This window comes from Eurytemora carolleeae, unplaced genomic scaffold, assembly GCF_000591075.1.
Source record: "Eurytemora carolleeae unplaced genomic scaffold, Eaff_2.0 scaffold4, whole genome shotgun sequence".
Classification (NCBI taxonomy): domain Eukaryota; kingdom Metazoa; phylum Arthropoda; class Copepoda; order Calanoida; family Temoridae; genus Eurytemora; species Eurytemora carolleeae.
This window is the reverse complement of record NW_019396191.1, coordinates 881686-904523: the sequence shown is the minus strand read 5'-3', so window position 1 is coordinate 904523 and position 22838 is coordinate 881686. Positions and strand designations below refer to the sequence as shown.

At 31.3% G+C, this 22838-nt stretch overlaps 1 protein-coding gene across 1 annotated transcript; it reads right to left on the bottom strand.

Annotated features, from left to right (window-relative positions):
• Positions 1–266: 266 nt before the first annotated feature.
• Positions 267–7086, bottom strand: LOC111697709 (uncharacterized). The gene is made up of 6 exons (XM_023467801.1): positions 6993–7086; positions 3219–3300; positions 1891–1973; positions 1060–1128; positions 763–823; positions 267–460 (listed from the first exon to the last, which is right to left on the bottom strand). Exons 1-6 carry the CDS (start codon positions 7030–7032, stop codon positions 379–381), a joined length of 417 nt encoding a protein of 138 aa, XP_023323569.1. The 5' UTR covers positions 7033–7086; the 3' UTR covers positions 267–378.
• Positions 7087–22838: the final 15752 nt, after the last annotated feature.

The following is a 22838-nucleotide window of genomic DNA, read 5'->3' as shown; positions in this document are numbered from 1 at the left end:
ATGGTTTTAAACAAAAACTGACTTTTCGTCGAATTAGTTATTCCGTATATCTTTAAATCCTGATGTTCACAACCTTTGATATTTCAAACGTTGACTTTTTGATCTAACAGATTTTTTAGTTTGAAATTAATTTGGAACATTCCAAATATTTTTGTTCCAAGTTTTAGCTTAAAATTTTACTAGAAACTAAATAATTATTTTGGCATATTTTATTTTATTCTTATTTTTAATATTTAAAAGGAAGAAGGGTTCAAACATCTAAATTGCGTGAACGCTAATTTGATAGATCGTGTATTCCCCAAATCGCTGATTTTTCAATCATAACAGTTTTATTATGTAAAATAAATATTACAAAAATACAATATTTTTTGTAAACAATTAATTAACTAATTCTGAATATACTTGATGAGCTCTCTCTAATAACTCAGGTATTTTCTCCAACCAACCATTCGTATCAAGACTAAATGATAATAATTATTATGATAATAATAACTAGCTACAATGCCCGGCATTGCCCGTGGAAAAAAACATATCAATTATTGAAGGAAAAAATTTGAATTTGTTTAGCCTATGTTATCCCCGGGTTAAGGGTTCCCGTTTGTTCAGCTATAGCTAACATACAAATATAAATATATATATGAGCGAAGAGCTTTATTATATAGATAATAATGATAAAAATAGTAAGAAGAATAATTATCAGTGAATTAATAATAATAATGATAATAATAATGATTACAAAAAAGAATAATATTTTTAAATCACCTTTTATATCCGTCCAGTTTGTTTTGTAACGAATTTCCTGTAAAGAGTTGTGACACCCTTTCTGTAATAAATTAATTGAACCATAATTCTTGAATATAACTTTTTTAAAAGGGAGTGTTTGCGAAAAATAAAAGAGGGTATAGGTGGAATCCGAAATAAATTTGCATTTAATCGCTACTAATTTTGCTTGGATCTATATCTTCTATAACCAATTTTATTTTTAGCCCTGTAGCCGTTTGAAGGCCTTTACATTTAGATTTGCTAATTTCAGATTCAGTTTCAAAGTATTATATTTACCTATGATTGGCGCATTAATCCTTCCTCCAGCATTCTGTATACCAGCGTACACAAGGAACCCCAGGGGTACTGCAATATAATAGAGTTATAAAATATAGAGTATACATGTAGTAGAGTACACTAGTAACCACAGGGGTTCTGCAATATAATAGAGTTATAAAGTATAGAGTAAACATGTAGTAAAGTACACTAGTAACCACAGGGGTACTGCAATATAATAGAGTTATAAAATATAGAGTAAACATGTAGTATAGTACACTAGAAACCACAGGGGTACTGCAATATAATAGAGTTATAAAATTATGAGTATACATGTAGTATAGTACACTAGTAACCACAGGGGTACTACAATATAATAGAGTTATAAAGCATAGAGTATACATGTAGTATAGTACACTAGTAACCACAGGGGTACTACAATATAATAGAGTTATAAAGTATAGAGTATACATGTAATGACTACACAAGGAACCCAAGGGGTACTGCAATATAATAGAGTTATAAAGTATAGAGTTAATATAAAGTTAAGTTAAGAAACCAATTAAAAAGAGTTACTGATAGAGCTATTTTGAAATAATAAAGAGAATAAAGATAACCACATTCATTCATCTGTAGAATATCAATACAATAAAGACGACTTTCGACTTCAATTTCAATTTCTACCAAACTTTAGAACACTAAAATATTTAAGCCAAGAGAAGTTGTCAATTTACAGCTTCTCTTTGTTTATTTGTAAACTTGTAAGTTGAAAAATCTTTGTTGGGATCAAATCGTTATTAGCAAAAAGTTGTCGTTATTGTATTTATATAATCTCCGAATACTGTAACTTACTGAGAAATACTAGGTATAAAATCGCAGTTCCTCCAGCCGATATAAGAGCAGGGGTAGCCACTGTGCCATTTGTGTAAAATTGTCTAGAATAAAAATATCAATAATATTTGTAATCAATAATGATAATAATGATAGTTATGACGATATATTATTTTATATTAATAATAACATTTTGTTGATGATATTTTAAATTTTCGTAATGATATTTCTAATCCTGACTGGCCATAAACCACAAAGATCCAGACAGCTCTTAAAAATTCCTTCAAATTTCAAGACGGCGCGGTGTCGACTTTGAAGTATCATAATGCCTGACATTTACATTTTAGAAATTTAACTTGTATAATGCTTTTATCTTATTTAAGAGTATCTAGTTCAAATCAAATTAAACAATACATAAAAAAAAATAAAAAGATAATTAAAATTCTCGTAAATTTTTGCTTCAGAGCATGCAACCTTTAGATCACCGTGAAACCATCCGGCCCTGGAGGCATGTCCAGCAAGTATAATTTCGGCTGGATCGGTTCACCGGTTTATTAGAAACAGACATAAAGCATAAAGGAATTGATTCTTAGCCACAAACCAGCTATATCTTTGTAACCCAATGTCAGAGAATAAATAATCTAGGTTTAAAATATCAAAGATTTACAACATCAGTCTTAAAGATATAGGAATTAGATAATTTGAGTTTGATACAAAGGCTCAATTATTTTGTATCTATTGTAAATATTAAACAATCCATGATGACCTTCCAGATCTATCTATGTATCTATCTTTGCGACATTTATATATGTATCTATATATAAATAGCAGGCGAGCATGTATATACATATATAAGTAGCGCAAAGACTGCGATTCGTAAACATTCTTTCAAAAGAAGCGCCATAAATGGACGGGCAAAGGAAAGCAAGAAAAAGAAAAACTGCGCACGTGCAGATGGAGAAAGGAGAAAAAAGATGAACATTTGAAATTATTTACCATGCCTTAAACCTTTTTATTTTACAAAATTATGAAAAATAAAATATAAAAACATTATGTATCTATAAATCATTCAGTATTCCTAATTATTCTTGGCAATTTTTCAAATATAACTTATTTTTCATGCTTTTCAATCTACAATAAACAAGAAACAAATATAAAAATATTTGAGTGTTTGAACAAAATATCTAATAAATAAGATTTTTGAAGAAAAAAATGTTGCCCCCCCCCCCCCCATTTTTGATGGTATGTATATATGAAAAATGTAAAACATGTTTTAATTTAGTTGCACATTTTGAAAACAAAATGTTTAAAAAAAGGTTTAAGTCGCGCCATCATTATCTGATAATTACCTGTACTGCGAAAGGTCGTCTTCAAAAACAGCTGTTTCGTAATCTTCCAGTAAAATTTCAGTGGCAATTTGTCCAATGAATGCTAAAAACATTTCAATTCGTGTATAAATTAGAAACTTGCAGACTTCACATTTCATCGCACAAACACATTTATCATTTTTGCAGAGTCATTTTAAGAAACATATCAAATGTTTCAGGCGAAACGAAAATAGGAGAAATATCAATATTGTATCAAACCAAAATTAACAAAACATCGACCAAATAATAAGAAAAAAAAAATATTTTCCTTTTAATTTAGAAATATCGCTAAGGAGTTTGTAACATACAATTTTTGCAACTAATGCAAGTTTTAAAATTGTGTTAACAAAATAGAAAATATAACCAAAATGATTACACTGAACTATGAGAAAATAAACCATTAGAAACTAAACTATGAGAAATGAACTATGAGAAATTAAACCATGAGAAACTAAACCATGAGAAACTAAACCATTAGAAACTAAACCATGAGAAACTAAGCCATGAGAAACTAAACCATGAGAAACTAAGCCATTAGAAACTAAACCATGAGAAATGAACTTGAGAAACTAAATCATGAGAAATTAAACCATGAGAAATTAACCATGAGAAACTAAACCATGAGAAACTAAACCATCAGAAACTAAACCATCAGAAACTAAACCATGAGAAACTAAGCCATGAGAAACTAAACCTTGAGAAATGAACTATAAGAAACTAAATCATGAGAAATTAAACCATGAGAAACTGAACCATGAGAAACTAAACCATCAGAAACTAAACCATGAGAAACTAAGCCATGAGAAACTAAACCTTGAGAAATGAACTAAAAGAAACTAAACCACGAGAAACTAAACCATTAGAAACTAAACCATGAGAAACTAAGCCATGAGAAACCAAGCTATGAGAAACAAAACCATGAGAAACTAAACCATGAGAAACTAAACCATGAGAAACTAAGCCATGAGAAACCAAACTATTAGAAACTAAACTATGAGAAACTAAACCTTGAGAAGTAAAACCATGCAAAATTAAACTACCATAAAAAAAAACATTACAATATAAACAATAATTATCCCAACTCCTTTCCCCACTTGNAAAATAATAAGACGCCATATGGAATTCATTCTTAAAGGGTTTTTGTCTTCTTTTTCTTGCATCACTTTAACTCGTTCACTTTAGAGAGTAATTAGCTGTGTACGTGACTCCTATTACTCATGACAGATTCAACAGATGTCAACTAGGAGGGGGGAGGAGGGGTTGAAACTGTTACTTTAGCCTCCAAACTTTTGACTAAAGCACGTTAGATAATAAATGGTTGACCTTCAGTCTTTTAATATACATGGGTGTTCCATCCATGTTGTCCTATTCCTGGGTGTCCTATTTATACATGATTGTCCTAAACCTTGTTGTCCTATACCTGGTTGTCGGTTGTTCTATACCTGGTTGTCCTATGCCTTGTTGTCCTATGCCTGGGTGTCCTATACCTGGTTGTCCTAAACCTGGTTGTCCTAAACCTGGTTGTCCTATACCTGGTTGTAATATACCTGGTTGTTCTATACCTGGTTGTCCTAAACCTGGATGTGGTTTACCTGGTTTTAATATACCTGGTTGTCCTATACCTGGGTGTCCTAAACCTTGTTTTCCTAATCCTGGTTGTCCTATACCTGGTTGTCCTATACCTGGTTGTCCCATACCTGGATGTCATACACCTGGTTGTCCTAAACCTGGGTGTCCTATACCTGGTTTTCCTATACCTGGTTGTCCTATACCTGGATGTCATACACCTTGTTTTCCTAAACCTGGTTGTCCTATACCAGGTTGTCCTATACCTGGATTTCATACACCTGGTTTTCCTAAACCTGGATGTCATACACCTGGTTGTCCTAAACCTGGGTGTCCTATACCTGGTTGTCTTTTACCTGGTTTTCCTATACTGTGGTGTCCTATAACTGTTTGTCCTAATCCTGGCTGCCCCTTTTTTAATGTTTCCAATCCAATATTAAGATTTGATTATTCGGATGAATTGTAAGAGTTTTGTGATATGTAAGAACATGAATAGAATGTGTGCAAATCCAGTTCTAATTTCCTTCTTTCAAGGTATCTATCTTCAATACAACCTAACACATAATAGGGTTTTCTCAAACAACCCAGATTTTGATATCAATATTATAATTTGGCTTGTCCAGGAAAGCATTAAGCTAAGGTTAAAAAATCTTGTATATTTTTCTATATGTGTGTCAGGATCCAAGCCACTGAACTTGATCCAAGCAAACGCTTTCCTGGATAAACGTCATTAAATGTTTGAACCGATCTGGCCCAAAATTTGCAAGATAAGTCATGTGACCCCATGCAAGGTTTATGAACTTTCAAAGTTTAACTATTTAGCACGGAAAAAAACTTTGAATTTTATTATTCTCGAGAATGCACGAATTTTAACAGAAAAATCCATTTAAATTTCAGAATCTGAAATTGTTAATAAAAGATCCTTGTGGTATTAATATTCTTTTTAAAGGGACAGACCGGCAATGTAAGGTGGTTAAACTGAGTATGCAGTGTTGTGGACAAATTTTTTAGGATTCATTTGAGACATATGAAACGTTTCCAAGATGTATAATCACTGAGTTTGAGTGCATAGTCAACGTTCAAAATCATGAATTTGGGTGGGTACGTTTTAAGAATCTTTTTATTTTAATTATTAAATAACGACGACGAAAAATAAAGTAGAAATTATGCAGTAAACTAATTAGATGGTTAGGAACATATTTCTCAAATGAAATTTGTCAATAAATCAATGCGAGAATCAATTATTTTGCTTTCATAATTATATTGAATTTTTAATTTTCTATGAATTTACTCGCAGATTTCTACAAATTCTTAAAATGTTGCCTTTTTAATAAAAATTCCAGAAAATCTGCAGAAAATCTTTGTAAATAATTGAGAGATTATAGAAACTAATAATTGAATAAGATTACATATTTTCGATGATAAGATAAATTTTTATTTTCTAGACCTGTTCCTAAACAACTAACAAGTTTACTGAAGAATTTTGTTTACATCGTTTTTTGTCGTCGTTATTTAATAATTTTAAAAACAAATCTGAAAACGTATCCACCCAAAAGTACGATTTTGAACATCGACTTTGCGCTCAAACTCAGGATTTAAAGATCTTTAAAAAAGTTGTATATGTCTCAAATGAATCCTAAAGAATTTGTTCACAACACTGCATACTCAGTTCAACTACTTTACATAGCCGGTCTGTCCCTTTAATCGTTAGCATTTGTGTATCGTGCATTGTGAAATGTTTAAATTTTTAAAAAACTCAACAATTCAGTTATCAATATTGGAATTGAGTCAACCGCCCACCGGAGGTCGCTGCGTTTTAACTTAAAAAAAATATAGCAATTCAAAAAAAATTCAAAATCGTCCATAGGATAGGGTTGCAATTTGACAATTTGATATCGGAAAAGTCACAGTAAAGCCACAAAAAAAATTTTATTTTGATGTATCATTATTCATTTTTAGTTTTTTTTTGAAATATCCTTTTAAGGCTTTACGGCGATTTCTCCAATATTAAATCGTTAATTTGCAATCCTTTGCAATCCTATGGACGATTTTGAAATTTTTTTGATTACAATATTTTTTTATAGTAAAAACGCAGCGACCTCAGGTGGGTGGCTGGCTGATTTCAAAAAAAAAGTCACAAATCATCATCCTTAATGGATACAGCCATTTAAAAAAACAATCTTTATTTACCAGCTACGATGAAAAAAAACGATATGCAGCGAACCAACATGTTTTTTCGCCCTTATGACACAGATCTGAAAGAAGAAAAAATGGTAAATATTCTTGATGTTTCAAATCAGTTATGGAATTGAAACAATTTTAGATTACACAAAGATAAAAATTATATAGATAAAGTTTAAAATTTGTAAATGCACTTTTGCATTAACAACATGACTTAATCATTATTTTAGCAGAGTCTGAATTTCCATGAGAAAATAGTTCTTATATTCTCCCAAAATAAGGACGTTGAAATTGAAATCTTCAACACTATTTGTTATAACACTTGAAGATCAAATTAAAGAGTTAAACAACTGTTGAATAAAGAAAGTAAAAAATAAATATTAAAAGAACAGCTTTCCGTAGTTGAAGTTCTAATGCATCTTTAACAATAAAAGAAGTGTATTGTTTTTCAATCTATGAAATTTCTTTCCAAGAAATTTTCTATCTTTAAAATGTTCTAACTTTTAATTGTCCTTTATATGAAATATCCTATCTTTGAAATGTCAAATCTGTGAAATGTCCTATATACGAAATTTCTTATCTACAAAATGTCCTATCTATTAAATATCCTAGATATGAAATGTCCTAACTTTGAAATGTCCTTTCATTAAATATCTATAGATGAAATGTCCAATCCATAAAATGTACCATCCATAAAGTTTACCATACATAAAATGTACTATCTATAAAATGTCATATCTTTGAAATGTCTAAAATTTCAAATGTCCTTTATATGAAATATCATATATATAAAATGTCCTATCTATGAAATGTCCTATCTATAAAATGTCCTATCTATGAAATGTCTTAGCTATGAAATGTTCTGTTTATGAAATGTCCTATATCTATAAAATGTGCTATCTATGAAATGTCCTGCCTATGAAATGTCCTGTCTGTATAACCCTTCTCCTAAGTTATATTCTCAATGTAGTGTAACCAAAACTAATCATTGACATAAATTGTTATTTCCATGGTAGACGGCTACTTTCCTATTTTTATCTTACGCCGAGCATTAAATGATTTGGTTAAAGGTTTAGCTTTGTAAAACAAATCTTCAAATGATTTAGTTGATTTTTAATTCTTAAAATAATAAAAAAAAATCTTACAGTAAAGTTATCGAATATATTTAGACATAGTCGGCAAAACGGCTGGACCGATTGTACTAATTTTTTTGTGGACACTCATGAGTAGCCGGGAGGTGTTATAGGCTAAAAAATTTCGAAATTTTTTTAAAACGTTTTTTTCAATTTTTTTTTTTTATTTTCCAAGGGCAACGCCGGGCCCTTCAGTAGTATCTTTCAATAAGAATTAGCATTTGATTTAATTTTTAAATAATTCCGTCAATATAAAAACTCGTTCCATGCTGTACCCTTCGCATCCCTACCTGGTGAACGGATTATTATAATTGTTCGATCTTGAAAAGACAAAAATTCTCATAATTTCCTTAATTTTCTTTACTGCATAAATGCGCAAGTTTTTTTACAGAAAGCTGTAATAAAAAATTATCAATTTTCAGATAGAATACAGGAATATCTTCATTTTTTGCGTTAACAAAATTTTAAATTTGAAAGGGTATCATGATCAATGGAAGTTCCTTTAGATTCAAAATCAAATAAAGTGAATTAAGAATCAAGTTTTGTAAACTTTTTTGTTAGTTTTTACTGTTGTATAATTTGACATGCTTAATAAAGAGAAAAAAGTACAAATTGATTTTTTCCAAAATTTATAGCAAACTATTAATCTTTCTGAATCTGAATTCAAATTAAAATTGTAATTTTAAAAAAATTCTGTCCTAACTTTGGCGTAGAATACAGGGTGTCCCACATTAAATTAGACCGCGTCAATGGGTCTAAATTAGGATTGTGGAGGGCAAATCGGAAAATTTAAGAAGAATAAATCATTTGGAAAATTTAATGAGGCTAACAGAAATTTTTTTGCAGAAAATGCTAGGTTTTTCGAGTATTATGTGTTTTTTTTCACGTTAAAGTTTATATGTATTCTAATATGATATGGAACGCTCTGTATGATATGCGTGCATGGAGCGTGAGTTGAAGTGTACTACACGGAGTTCACATGACAACTGTAGTAAATAACAAGGTATTGGTTTGTAAAATTTATTATGTTTATTAGAACTACGCAAAGATGCCTGCGGGAGTGGGAGGGGGGGGTACTTCACATATTTATGCTATATAACCTTTTGGGCCCTGGAATATCATTATATAGAAAATCTAAAATTAATATTAAAAGAAAACCAAATTATGAAATAGGCTGGTTTCATAATTGACCAATGACCATTTCGCATAAATCAAATGATGTTTTTTATTCACCTAAATCATTATAAAGTTTATTTAACAGCTTTAAAAAATTCGAAATTAAAATGGATAGTCTAGAGAACATACTGTATTAATGTACTCTACTGCATATAAATTGTGAACATTTACATGTACATTTGTACACTTTGAACTAGACTCTGGTACAACATTGTGATAGCTTTCTAATTTTGATTTTATGCACAACTATGAGAAAAGAAAATTTATCCGGACAAAGCAAAAAGATTATCAAGTGAGGTAGCAACAGATAAATTGACCAATTATACACGACGTCACAAGTGTCAAAGGAAAATGAAATTTTATCACATTAGCCGACATGTTTTCCGAGATTAAATAAAAAACTGTAAAACAGGATAAAAAGAACACATAAAATTGCACCTATTTTACTGTAAGATAATCACTTTATTCTAGAATTATAACTATTATTGACAATTTTGTCGGATACAAAAACTGAATTGACAATTGTGACGTCAGAATACAGCTGTACTGAGAGTGTACAAATTCTACGTTGCCATGTATTGTACTAGAATCTATTTGGGACAAATATTAGAAATTCAAAATATATTAGTTCTTGAAAAAGAGGTAGCTATGATTAAGAGCAAATAAGATTTCAATCTTATGGTAAACATGCGCTATATCATCCCTGAAGAGGGCCTATAATTTAACATTTAAATAATCATTTCTAAATAGATTTAAAGTTTCAACCGTTGTGGGTAACCAGCTATATATTATTTTTATATTTATAATTAGAGGGTTTTTAGATATAATAGCGGGGAGAGTCCTTGTCACACGAAATCAGGATATTAGTTTCTAAACACTTTAATTAACACGTAAGTTCAAGCATTTTCATAATATTCTAATAATAGTATCAGCATACATGTTTATTTGTATTGATCTCGATTATAAGTAAAAAATATATTTCGATCTCCAATGACTTTTTCTTAGTAAAGACCCTGTATCACATATTTGTGCGTAAAATCACATACTTGTGCGTAAAATCACACTTTTGCGTAATATCACATATGTGTGCGTAAAATCACATACTTGTGCGTAAAATCACATACATGTGCGTAAAATCACATACTTGTGCGTAAAATCACATACATGTGCGTAAAATCACATACTTGTGCGTAAAATCACATACCTATGCGTAAAATCACATACCTATGCGTAAAATCACATACTTGTGCGTAAAATCATATACATCGTATTGGTTTGACCTTCTCCTTCTGTATATAGTTCACTTAAAGGGACTATTCTGTTAAAATAAAAAGGGGTAAAGTCTAAAGCCTAAACATTTTAGGAGTTGATCGCGACCAACATTAGTTCTATTTTATGTCCCTGTCTCGAGAAATTGATATAAAACTGTGTCAAAGTATTAATAAAACTCCCTTTATTGTTAAATAAGTTTTTTGTCTTGAATATAGTATTTTACTGGTTTACTCAATGAATTGACATATAAAGAAACAAGTTTAAAATTGAAGGTCAGTATAAACATAAGTAAACAGACAGTATACATTCTGTAGAGTCGTCTTTGAAGTCTCATCCTTTATAGGTAATCCAGTGTGAATGCCATACCCCAATAAAAGCTTTCAGACCCGTATCAATCCAGGTACAACTCAATCCCGCTCGTTAATCCAGGTGACATAAGAACTATTCCATTCAATAATACTTTTCTATCAATGTCAATCCGGACATGACTTTATTTGTGTAAAGAATCAATCCCTCTCGCTTCTCCACGAGGCATAAGAACTATTCCGTTCAATTACTATTAATGTCTGTATTAATCTGCATCAATTCCTAATCTATATCTATCTTTCAAGAAAGTGATTCAGGACGCTCCTTGATCGCTAATCAAGAAGTAATTACTCTCACACTGTAATCAAAGCAGCGTATTTTCCAACTGATGTTTATTTAGATTTCTATGTTACAGATTAAGTTAATAGACGTAATTACAAGTTTTGCGTTGTTAGATATTTACAGACGTAGCTAGGTTAGGATAATCGCGATACAAAATTTGCGTAGTTATTGATAAGTACATTTAGATTTACAGACAATGTACAATGTAATTTATCAACGTGTAATTATGGGATTTGCTAAAGTATGTATTACAATCCTGTACAATCACGTTTTTATCCATTGTTCAAACACTCATACGCTGTACTTGAACTATCGAAATATGGACTGAAGACAGTTTGATTTTGACAGTTTCAAATTCAGGTTTAAATTAAGTAAGAAGTGACATTTAAGCTAAAACTTAAAATTTAAGTCGGAACTTTTCGTTCTTTAGTTTTAGACTCAGAGTGAGAAACTTAAAAATGTATTAAACAGTCACAATGGTATGTTTTTAAACATCATGACATTTTTTAGCTGTCATGCTAAAACTAATCTTAAACTATACAGTGGTGAGCAGAAAAGAGTTGGATAGATAAATTACATCAATTGTTTTCCACTTTTAACCAATAAAATAGGAAATCTGCTACGTTTATTTTTTTTAATGGGGAATTACAGTGAAAATCATTAAGAAGGCCATTTTCATATGTTTATTTCTTTTTCATTTTGTCTGCAGTGGTCGACGTTTATATCAATACGATGAAATCGACTTTTCTATATATGTTTTGTTAGGTTTTTTTCATTTTACAAGTTTGCAAGTAAACGAGGAGGCCTGAGAAGCTGTTAATTGACAGCTCCACTTTATTTCAACATTTATATGCATCATATGCTGTTTGAAAGCTTGGTAAACATTAAAAATTGAATCATTGTATTGATAAATACGAAGACGAAAGAAAATAAATTGTATAATGATTATGGGATATTATCAAATTTAATGCCGTTTTTTATTTGCAAATTTACTGCTGTTTTCTATTTGCAAATTTACTGCTGTTTTCTATTTGCAAATTTACTGCTGTTTTCTATTTGCAAATTTACTGATTTGCAAATTTACTGCTGTTTTCTATTTGCAAATTTACTGCTGTTTTCTATTTACAAATTTACTGCTGTTTTCTATTTGCAAATTTACTGCTGTTTTCTATTTACAAATGTACTGCTGTTTTCTATTTGCAAATTTACTTCTGTTTTCTATTTGCAAATTTAATGTCGTTTTCTATTTGCAAATTTTTCATTTGATAAATTGTCTCTGCGTGTAACATTTTTTCGTAAGAATTAGCTCTTCAGATTTCTTACCATTTATCATTTTTTAACATTTCACAATTTTGCAAGTCACATATTTATTATATTATATTATTTCTGATATAATTTCACGGTTTTTTCCCTGGAAACAAAGGGCTGAAATTAGGTATTTAATAAAAAAGGATTGTTCATGTTTTTAAAATTTATTTTCCTCTGACCTTCAAACTTTAAAGGGATCGTTACCGTTATTTAATGGGATCTTTCTTCCATTTCACCCTAAAAATTACATGATTTACATGATTTTCTAAGTTAACCCTATTCCTGCTGGGGAAGGGGGGTCAACTTGACCCCCCTCCCTGTAGGTTTTTTTACATAACTCAAAAAGTATTGGTATGAGGCTGTTGAAATTTTCTGACTTTTCCTACATACCCAAAGCCCTCTCTTTAGGCCTAAAACGGGGCTTTAATACTAGCTACCTGAGTCCTCAGGCACACTGCCTGTATGACTGCAAATTTGTTTGCAGATTCTAAAAGTAGAGCACAAGAGCTTTCCAATGATGTATCATTTGTCATATTTGGACATCAAACATGGGATTTAGAGGGGGGGGGGGTCAACTTTACATTTTTTATTTATATTTTCGGTAAGCGTCGAATGTTTCAGGAATGAAATGTTTACTGTATGATTTCCAATGATTCACTGTAACCCTTGGTTTCCTTGAAATTATAATTCCCCGCAGCAGCTTAAAATGATTAACTATGAGAATTTATAAATTCGCAAATTATTCATTCTGCACAATGCACAACTAAATAAGCTGTTGTTTTTGGCAATGGATTAATCTTGTTTGGATTTGAAGATGACATTAATAGTTTCAAGGATAAAATTAATCAATTAACTCCAAAGACGTTGGTAATCCAACTTTTTCTAGCCGTTTCGTTAACGGTTAGTTCCAACAGGTAAAAAATAAATTACCGTTAGTTAACGATCTCAATTTTATTAACGACGTTAATGGAAAATTTTCAACAATCGTTAAGGGTCTATTGGCGTGAAAAAAATCATGCACGGTTATAAAATCGTTAACAGTGCAGCCGTTAACGGTCTTTTGTAGTATTAACGGCATTAACGGTTTGTTAAAGCGAGCTTTTTTGGGAAAAAAACAAAACAAATATTTTATAGCAAAAGTACAAGAAAGCGGCGCCGGCGCCTGCAGCAAGCCAAAACCTTGATTTAGTCAGACTAGAGTGCTAAACATTTGTTTGTGATGCATTGGGTAGGGTGGAGGGAGGACAGTCAAACGGCGGGTCGGTGTTACAAAAATCAGAAATTGTTAATAACTTTTTTATTTATTATGCTAGAGGGCTAAAATTTATAGTTTTGAAAAGCCCTTGAAAAATTGATCTGAAATAACGTGTGTGTGTCACATGTTAGTATTTTTATTAAAAGTAAAAACAGAAATTTTTAAACATTTCCTAACGTATCTTTTTTTTTACTTTTTAAAATCCTCCTAGGTTTATTTTTTTAATGATTAGGCCTTGTAAAGTTTGATTTGGGACATGTAGAGTAAAGTGTGTTATTGGGTTATATTTAAAAAATTGCTGAATTTGGTTAAACACATCTTTCAACCCTAATATCTATTGCAAGTAGAAATGTTAGCCTAACCAAAATTACTTCTTACTAAAATAGTATTATCAGGTTTGTATATCTTTAGTCGCGAACTATTTTTCTTCACTCATTTTAACATTTACAGGACGTTGAAAAATAAATATGCAAAATAATGCATTTATGAAATTTTAGAGCTAAGAAATGCAATTCAAGAACTAAGCTTTGCAGGGTTTATTGATTGTTTTTGAATATTTTTTTTTGGCTCCAGTAGTTGCTCCATATAAATCTTCAGTAGCTCCTATTGTGTCAATGTTGTTAGTATTGCATATCAAAAGTTATGCATATACTTCAAAACACTATTAAAATATTTTCGTAAGTTGCGGTATTTTGTTATACTTAAAATTGCGGATTTTGGTTTTAGTTTTACATTAATATAAAACAGAACTAAGGTTGAATTAAAACATCTTGTATAGGATTTTCAAACCAAAATTGAACAATCTCCTAACAAACTTAGGAACTGTTTTCTAGAGGACTGAACACCCTGAGCAGCTTGATGATCCTCTCCTCGCTGAGCAGTTTGATGATCCTCCCCTCGCTGAGAAGCTTCATGATCCTCTCTTTGTTGACCATCTTGATGATCCTCTCTTCGCTGAAAACTTGATGATCCTCAATAATAAGAGGAAGAAAGATTTATTTCAGAGAAAAGGTTTTCAACGTTTATTGATGCTTGGGGTGAAATATATCAAGATCAAATAATTTAATTTTTTTCTAAAGTTCATTCTTTTCGGATTTGGGTGTTTACTTTTTTCGTGTTTTTTTAAGTGAAAAATAATTTAATCGTTTTTCGTTAGGAATAGACTCATGAAAAATAGTGTTGTTATAAACATTTTTACTGTACAAGCTTGAACGAGTGTAAAATTATAACGTTTAACGCTATAAATAACGCAAATAACGTAATTAATAACCAACCTACGTGAAATATATTATCAAATACAGCAATTTGATATGTTTTAAAGCACACTCACACTCCCCTATCTCAACTCTAAGGAAAAATCAATTCATATTAGACAAAAATATCCTAATTGGGATTGGGAGGGTTTAGTCAGTTCCATTTCCTTCCTTATGTATTGAACTGCTCACGATTTTGAACAAGTATGAACAAGTGAAAGAAAATCAAAAATTTTAATTTTATTAGACAAAGACTGTTTTTAACATGAATTGTGTCATAATATAATGTTAATACATAAATCACAAAAGCTCACCAATAAATCCTGCGCCTTTAACTAATTCAATGCCGCAAATGATTCACATTGGTCTACAATCAATAGACGCGTAAATGCGAGAAATTGTTCCTCAGGAAAACCAAAATTTAGCCAGCGGCATTGTATGATTATACACATAACAACAATTGTATATTTATTGTAACCCCGTGAAGTCCAATAATATCAGATCTATAACATTTCTAATTGAATTGTGTAATGTGTACAAGTTATTTTTGCATGCTTGCTCTTTTCACATGCAATTTTACTTATTTCTACAACTTTCATTTGAATCTGCTTTAGAACAGTGTTTCTGAAATTTCAATTATCTGATCTTAACCGTCTTTGTAATTTCATGGGACCTCCAGTTATTCAAATAACAGAAAGGACAGTAGATGTCGTCTTTTTTAGATCTTGATGAAACTCGTTCACAATAACCCTGAGGCAGTAGCCCAGATGAGTTTCGCGCAGTCGGCATAGAACTTTCTGTCTTGTAATTCTACGCCGACTGCTCGAAACTCATCTCCAGACTTCTGTCTCAGGGTTATTGTGAACGAGTTTCATACAAATCTTGAAAAGACGACATCTAGTGTATCCTAACCGGTAGTCTAATTAATCTATGATTTAAACCTTCATCTCGATCAACTCTGAGAAATATATTGTCGGTTTTCATGTATTTAAGGTAAATAAATTTACCAATTTCCTCAATTCCTGCTTTAATATTGTTTCAAATATATAGTTTAAAGTTTTATAATGAACTCATATTGTTTCGTATAGATCTGATTTAACATTTCCATATAAAGCGTCACAAAAATAATTGCGTATATATTGCGTATATTGTCCTACTTATTATGTTGGTGCTGAAGGCAGGTCTTAACTTGTCATTATTTTCAGATCAATTAGGTCAGTAATACATGTTTCACACAAACAATATTTAATTTTGTACAGTTTCAAAAGAAATAAAGAAGGGCGTAAAAAATATTAATATCATATTATGAACAATTTATGAAGAAATAAAGAAGAAAAGACGTAAAAAAGGTATTAATTCAGGTTGTGAACAAATTTATAAAGGAATTAACAAGAAATGGCGTAACGATATTATAACGTAAGATTTTTGACAACTTATAAAGAAATAAAGAAGAAATCGCATGAAAAAAGATATTAAAATGTACGATTTTTAACATTTAAATTAAATAAAGAGGAAATCGCGCCAAACTTACTTTAAAGATGAGTTGTTCTCATCAATCAAAACTGTTTATGTTGAATGTGAATCGGACTAACTTTCAAGCATCTAAGCATGCTGAGTTAGGTGTAAACTGTACATGTTATTCCAAATAGGATGTCAAGTACAATAGATGGCAGCTCAGAAAGATGTACACTTTTATTACAACTGTTTCTATGTCATAAGTGTCAACTCAAATTCTATGTCTGAAAAAAAACTATAAATAAAAGTGATATTGTTGGAGTTTACTTGACAATCTATTTGATGTTATTGTTATTGTAAAATTACTGTACCCGACATTTGAATTGGCCGCTACATGATGGTCTCTCTTAACGACCCTGTACCCACAGTAGAAAGTTGTTCTTTGCGGCTGACAAAAGCTGAGATTGACAGCTTTCAAAAATGTATTTTGAATTTTCTGTATATTCTCAGATACCTTTTTTATAATAAAACCCGATCAAAAAGTAATAAGTCACTGACTGGTTTATATGAAAGGCCTAAGGATAAATTAAGATAAAGAGCCGTCATTTAGAGCAGGATTAACAAAAATCATATAATTTTAAATACTGACATCCTAGAATCCCTATGATATTAATTTTATTATGATCAGGTTAAATTTAACCCTTTGAGAGAAAAAAGTGTATGGTGCTTTTCAACATCCTTCAGGTGATGGGACCCGAGTCCGACCTGAAAAACCTGGCCCACAGCATGCCCAGGAGGATCCTGGAGGACAAATAGAGGGATGGCTCTAGATACTAGCCCCATTGTATTTTTGTATTTGAAATAAATATCATTACATTTATTCATTCACAATCATTTATTTCACCGGCCAATTCAAATGTCGGGTACTGTAGATTGCGACTGTAAGATTTGTTTAAGGCTTTAATTGGTTCTAATATAAATAAATTATCATTTACACCAACCCCCCCCCCTCCCCCCTCCCCCCAAATACATTCACAGTATTAAATCACTGTGAGAACTTAGTTACCAAATTATAAATGATAAAAGTATTTAAAGCTTCATAGAACGTATAATTATTGTAATATATATGAGAATACAACCAATTAATAACAATACACCATCGGATCTATAACTAGAGAGTTTCTTTAAAAAGAGGTTGCTGTGAAATTAACCAATTAACAACAGTACTCAATTGAAAGCTTTGTCTGTTGGTATTAATTATGTATCAATGTTTTTGTTTCTTTAAGCTGGTTAGTTTTGTTTGTGCTTCTCTTGTTTAAAAGAAGCAACGGAGAAACCGAAAGAAATTTAATAAACACTTTCGAATAAGAAAAACGACTTTGCATAGAGGGTTCCTTGAAATTATGCTTACAAGTCCCTTTAATGAATAACGTTAAGTAGTTAAACTAAGTACTGCCGGTTGAACTACCTCTAGTTTTTCATTAATTGCGACTTCGAGAGAGTTTTTGAAGGGATCGATAACTTACTAAACTCTTATATACAGTGAGAACCAGAAAACTGTGGAATTGGAAGACGACATTAAGGCATAAAAATGAAAATCTATTGTTCTCGTTGTATTAAGAATCATGAATTCTAAATGATTAAATGCTCAAAGTTGTAAACATCAAAGGTTTGCACCACCAGGTTTGAAAGACTTAAAGATTGATTTAGAAAACTTAAGTTTACATTAGTTTATATAAGTTTATGGCAATAATTACAATAAAATGTGAACGCAAGCCAAAATAAAATCTGTAAGTTTTTGTACACGAAAAAAATATACCGATCATTAATTTAAAATCTTAATAATGGTGATTCAACTGTCCAAAGTTTACGGGTTTTTTCAAATAGCATGCGAGATATATATGTACTGAGTTCTACATAGCATGCGAGATATATATGTACTGAGTTCTACTTCTATGCGAGATATATATGTCGAACATTTTTGCACAAATAAACAGTGGATTTAAAAAATATATTTACTTTGATAAATAAAGCCATTGCTAAAAATTATGATGATAGTATAATTAACCCTTATTAGCCTGACGTCTTCTTTACTGACTGGTTGCATGGGGGGGGGGGAGGGTTAAATTGACCCCCCCTCTCTATTTTCTTTTTGTGATACAAATCCATAACATTTGATACGTTTTTGGAAAGTCCTTGGTCTCTACGTCAATAACCTTCAAAAAAATGGCAAATATGCAGAATTCCAAATATTTATTGCGAAATCTAGTTAAGTAAAAAATGTGCAAAAAATAAATTGCGAATTCAAATATGCAAAATATTTGCAAAATTTTTAGAACCTAAATGTGGATCCAAGAAAAACTGAAAATGTGAAAATTCTCTTTGAAGGCGTCTGTGCAAAAATCTTTGCAAAATTTCTTTGCAAAATTGTGCAATTTGCGTGCTTTTGTTGTAGGTTTTTTAAAGCTGTGGAATGTTAAAATTAAATGACTGGAAGTAGGTTTAAATATAGATTTGAGTATGGTGTAGGTAAAATAAGGCATTTAGGCAGTATGCCTGAGGAGGCAATAGGTTTAAAAGCCCAGCTTTCAGCCTTAAGTGAGGGGAATGTGTTAGTTAGAAAAGCCAGAAATATTGAGCTCAAATACTTTTTGAGTTATCGCAAAAAAAACGATCCTCGGATCTGAATTGATGAATAGTAGTTTAACTTTCTGTGCCTAGTTTACCTTTTTAGAAACAGTTTCTTGCTATTTATTAAAGGGAGTGACCGGCTATGTCAGGTAGTTGAACTGAGTACGCAGTGTTATGGAAAACTTCTTTTGGATTCATTTGAGACATATTAAACTTTGCAAAGATCTGTAAATCCTGAGTTTGAGCGCAAATTCGACGTTCAAAACTCCTACTTTGGGGGTGGATACGTTTTCGGAATTATTTTTTTAATTATTAAATAACGACGACATAAAATGTAAAAAAGTCCTACAATAAACTACAGATATAGGAACATGTTGAGAAAATAAAAATTAATCTTATCATCGAAAATAAGTAAAATTGTTTAATTATTAGTTTGTATTTTCTCATTATTCTGGTTTCTCATTATTCACAAAGATTTTCGCAGATTTTCTAGAATTATCATTGAAAAGACGACATTTGAAGAATTTAAAGAAATCAGCAAATAAATTCAAAGAAAATTAGAAATTCAATTGATTCAATAATCGATTTTAGCATTGATTTATTGACAAATTTCTTTTGAGAAATATTTTCCTAACCATCTAATAAGATTGCTTTATAATTTTTTCTTTACTTCTCGTTGTCGTTATTTAATCATTAAAAGAACTAATTCTGAAAACGTATCAACCCCCAAAGTAGGAGTTTTGAACGTCGAATTTGCGCTCAAACTCAGGATTTATAGATCTTTAAAAAGTTTAAGTTGTCCCAAATGAATCCGAAAGAAGCAGCTTTCCACAACACTGCATACTCAGTTCAATTACCTTACATAGCCGGTCACTCCCTTTAATTCCGACCATTTTTAACGAATCTCCCTGGTAGATAGAGGTAGGTTCTCGCTTTTTCATTTGGTTCGTTCATTGTTTGTGAATTTGACCTATTTCGTTAGAATTTTAAAACGTTCAAAAAAATTTATTTCGTTTGTTCTTAAAATTCTCGTTTTTTATGAATGATTGTTTCTGGCGTCTTTTTGTAGGATTATCCATTAATTATTTTCAAATAACCATTTTTACAGAGAAATTATAGGTAACTCATTCATATAAATGAATCAGTCTCTTTAAAATGCAATAAATTACNCCCCCCATATAGATTCAGCCTGCTTATAAAAAGTCTCATCAATTTAAAGAGGGGTCGAGACTTTGAAGTGTTGCATCGCCTTGTGCTTTCATTTTTCCGCTATAACTCATTTATGCCTTTCTGAAGCCCTTGACATTTTAGCATAACAGCGCAATCGTTGTTTGCTCTGGTTTTTAAGAAGTAATTAGCAAAATTCTCAAAAATTTTTCCTTGAAAGCTTCAGACTTTAAAACGAAGAGAATAGAATATTGGAATTTGGACAATCCCTCGGTATGACTTTTTTCAGTCCCTTTCAGCCTGAAAGGTAGTTCAAAGTGTACAAATCATGTAAATGTTCACAAATTATATGCAGTAGAGTATGTTCCCTAGGCTATCCATTTCAATTTAGAATTCATAGTTATAACGGAAAATCATCGTTTGTAAAGTGAAAGACATAGAGTCTATGTGAAATGTATAATACATATTTCTAGTTGGCAGTATCATGATGCATTATATAATACATATTTCTAGTTTAACGGACCTACTTATGTGTACTATAATACAACACAGATTTTTCCAACAGTGTAGTCTAAACTTAATTTCAAATGATCATCAATATTTAAGACAGGACTGTCCAATTAACTAGGATACCCTTTAAACCTTTGTCTTATGAAAATAGTTGTGTTATACTTGTTTTAAAGGAATACTCAAAAAATGTCTACAGTTATTTTAGATTTGATACATGGAAGCAAATAAACAAATTTTTAGTTTTAAGTCATCAATCAGTTATGTGAATTTTGAAGAAAGTTCACTGGAAGAACTGCAAAGCGTGATGTCAAGCGGCCCTCCATGCAAAGATGTAATGTCGGATTCACAACAGTACCTTTAATAGCATCGTCTGGTAAAGTGTATAATATTTTAATGTTATTAAATTTATAAACTGATTGTTGTTTTTCAACTGTGGTTTCTCTTGTAACGTTTATCGTCATATATCAGATAAATGTTACAAGGGTTCTGTTGAGAATCTTTGCATGAAGGGTCCAAATACAGTCCCTTCAACTTGACCTCTGATAATAACATCTGCTAGTTGATGATGAATTATAATTTATATTTGTGGTTTAGTGTGTCCATAATTATCTTAAATATCAATCAATTTTCCGCCTTGATCAAAACTATAAAGGAAACCAACAAGGTGGGGGAGGGGGCGGACGNTTTAAACAAAAAATAAAAACAACAAGCGGAGACCAAAATGCGGGGCGTGGAGACAGAATGGCGGAAGGCTTGGTGACGTCACTGAGGCTGGGAGACCAGTTTTGCGGGGCCTGGAGGTAATTCTGCAAATCCTGAGGCTCGGAGGTCATTTTTGCGGGGATCATGGCGCCTCTGCACCCCCTCCCTCGGCGGACATGTCTGTTAAGGCTTAAATAAGGAACCGAATAGTTTTACTGTAGGTTTATAAAGTACAGAAGAATCTCGGCATTTGTAGACAGTACAGTACACATTTGTGTATTGTTAATTGTTCCATTACAACTAAGTTTAATATATATATTTAAGTCAACACTATAAGCGACATTTTCATGCAATGAATTAAATTGAATAAAATTCATAATAAACTAACCGGGATTCAAGCTATAATATAATTAACGATCTGTTATTGATCCAAACTACAATAGATGGCAGCGTAGTGTTTGTACACTTTCAGTACAGCTGTATTCTTACATCACAAGTGTCAACTTAGTATTGTGTCCGACAAATTATTAATAACAGTGATAATTTTAGAATGAATCTGACAGTGAAATAGGTACAATTGTATGCGTTGTTTATTTTCAATTTTTAAACTTTTTTACTTAATCTTGAAAAACTTGTCAACTAATGAGAGTAAATTTCGTTTTCCTTGTCATATTTGACCAGGGGCGGATACAGGATTTAAGTGAGGGGGAAAGATTTTTTAGGAACAAACAAATTCATAATTAGGAACAAAAAATCGCGCCGCAGACGAAATTTTTTTTTGGCTTAAAAGACTCAATAAGAGTCAAAATTTATGACTAAAGACTAAAAAACTAGATTTTTAACTTTTCACGCATATTATAGTTTTTAAGACAGATATTTTTCCTGTTTTGCACTAGGGTTTCTTTCCCTTAAAATTCACTTTTTAATACAAAATGTTAATGTATCATTCTGAACTAGTTCATCATGTTGAGAATTTTTAAAAAAAGGTTCTTGGTGGAAATAAAAGCCAAATATTTTTTTATTGGAGCCAAAATGCGGGGCGTGGAGACAGAATGGCGGGAGGCTTGGTGACGTCACTGAGGCTGGGAGACCAGTTTTCCGGGCCTGGAGGTAATTCTGCAAATCCTGAGGCTCGGAGGTCATTTTTGCGGGGATCATGGCGCCTCTGCACCCCCTCCCTCGGCATGTTATCTGTTCGACTTCATCTTGCATGTTATTGGCCTTTATATACGTAAAATTATTACTATTGCTTCCTATAATCTATGATACACCTTGTTTTGGGTTATAACAATAATCTCCGACATTCGACATTGTGCCAGAATACCAGTTTGAGGATCTGATCAAC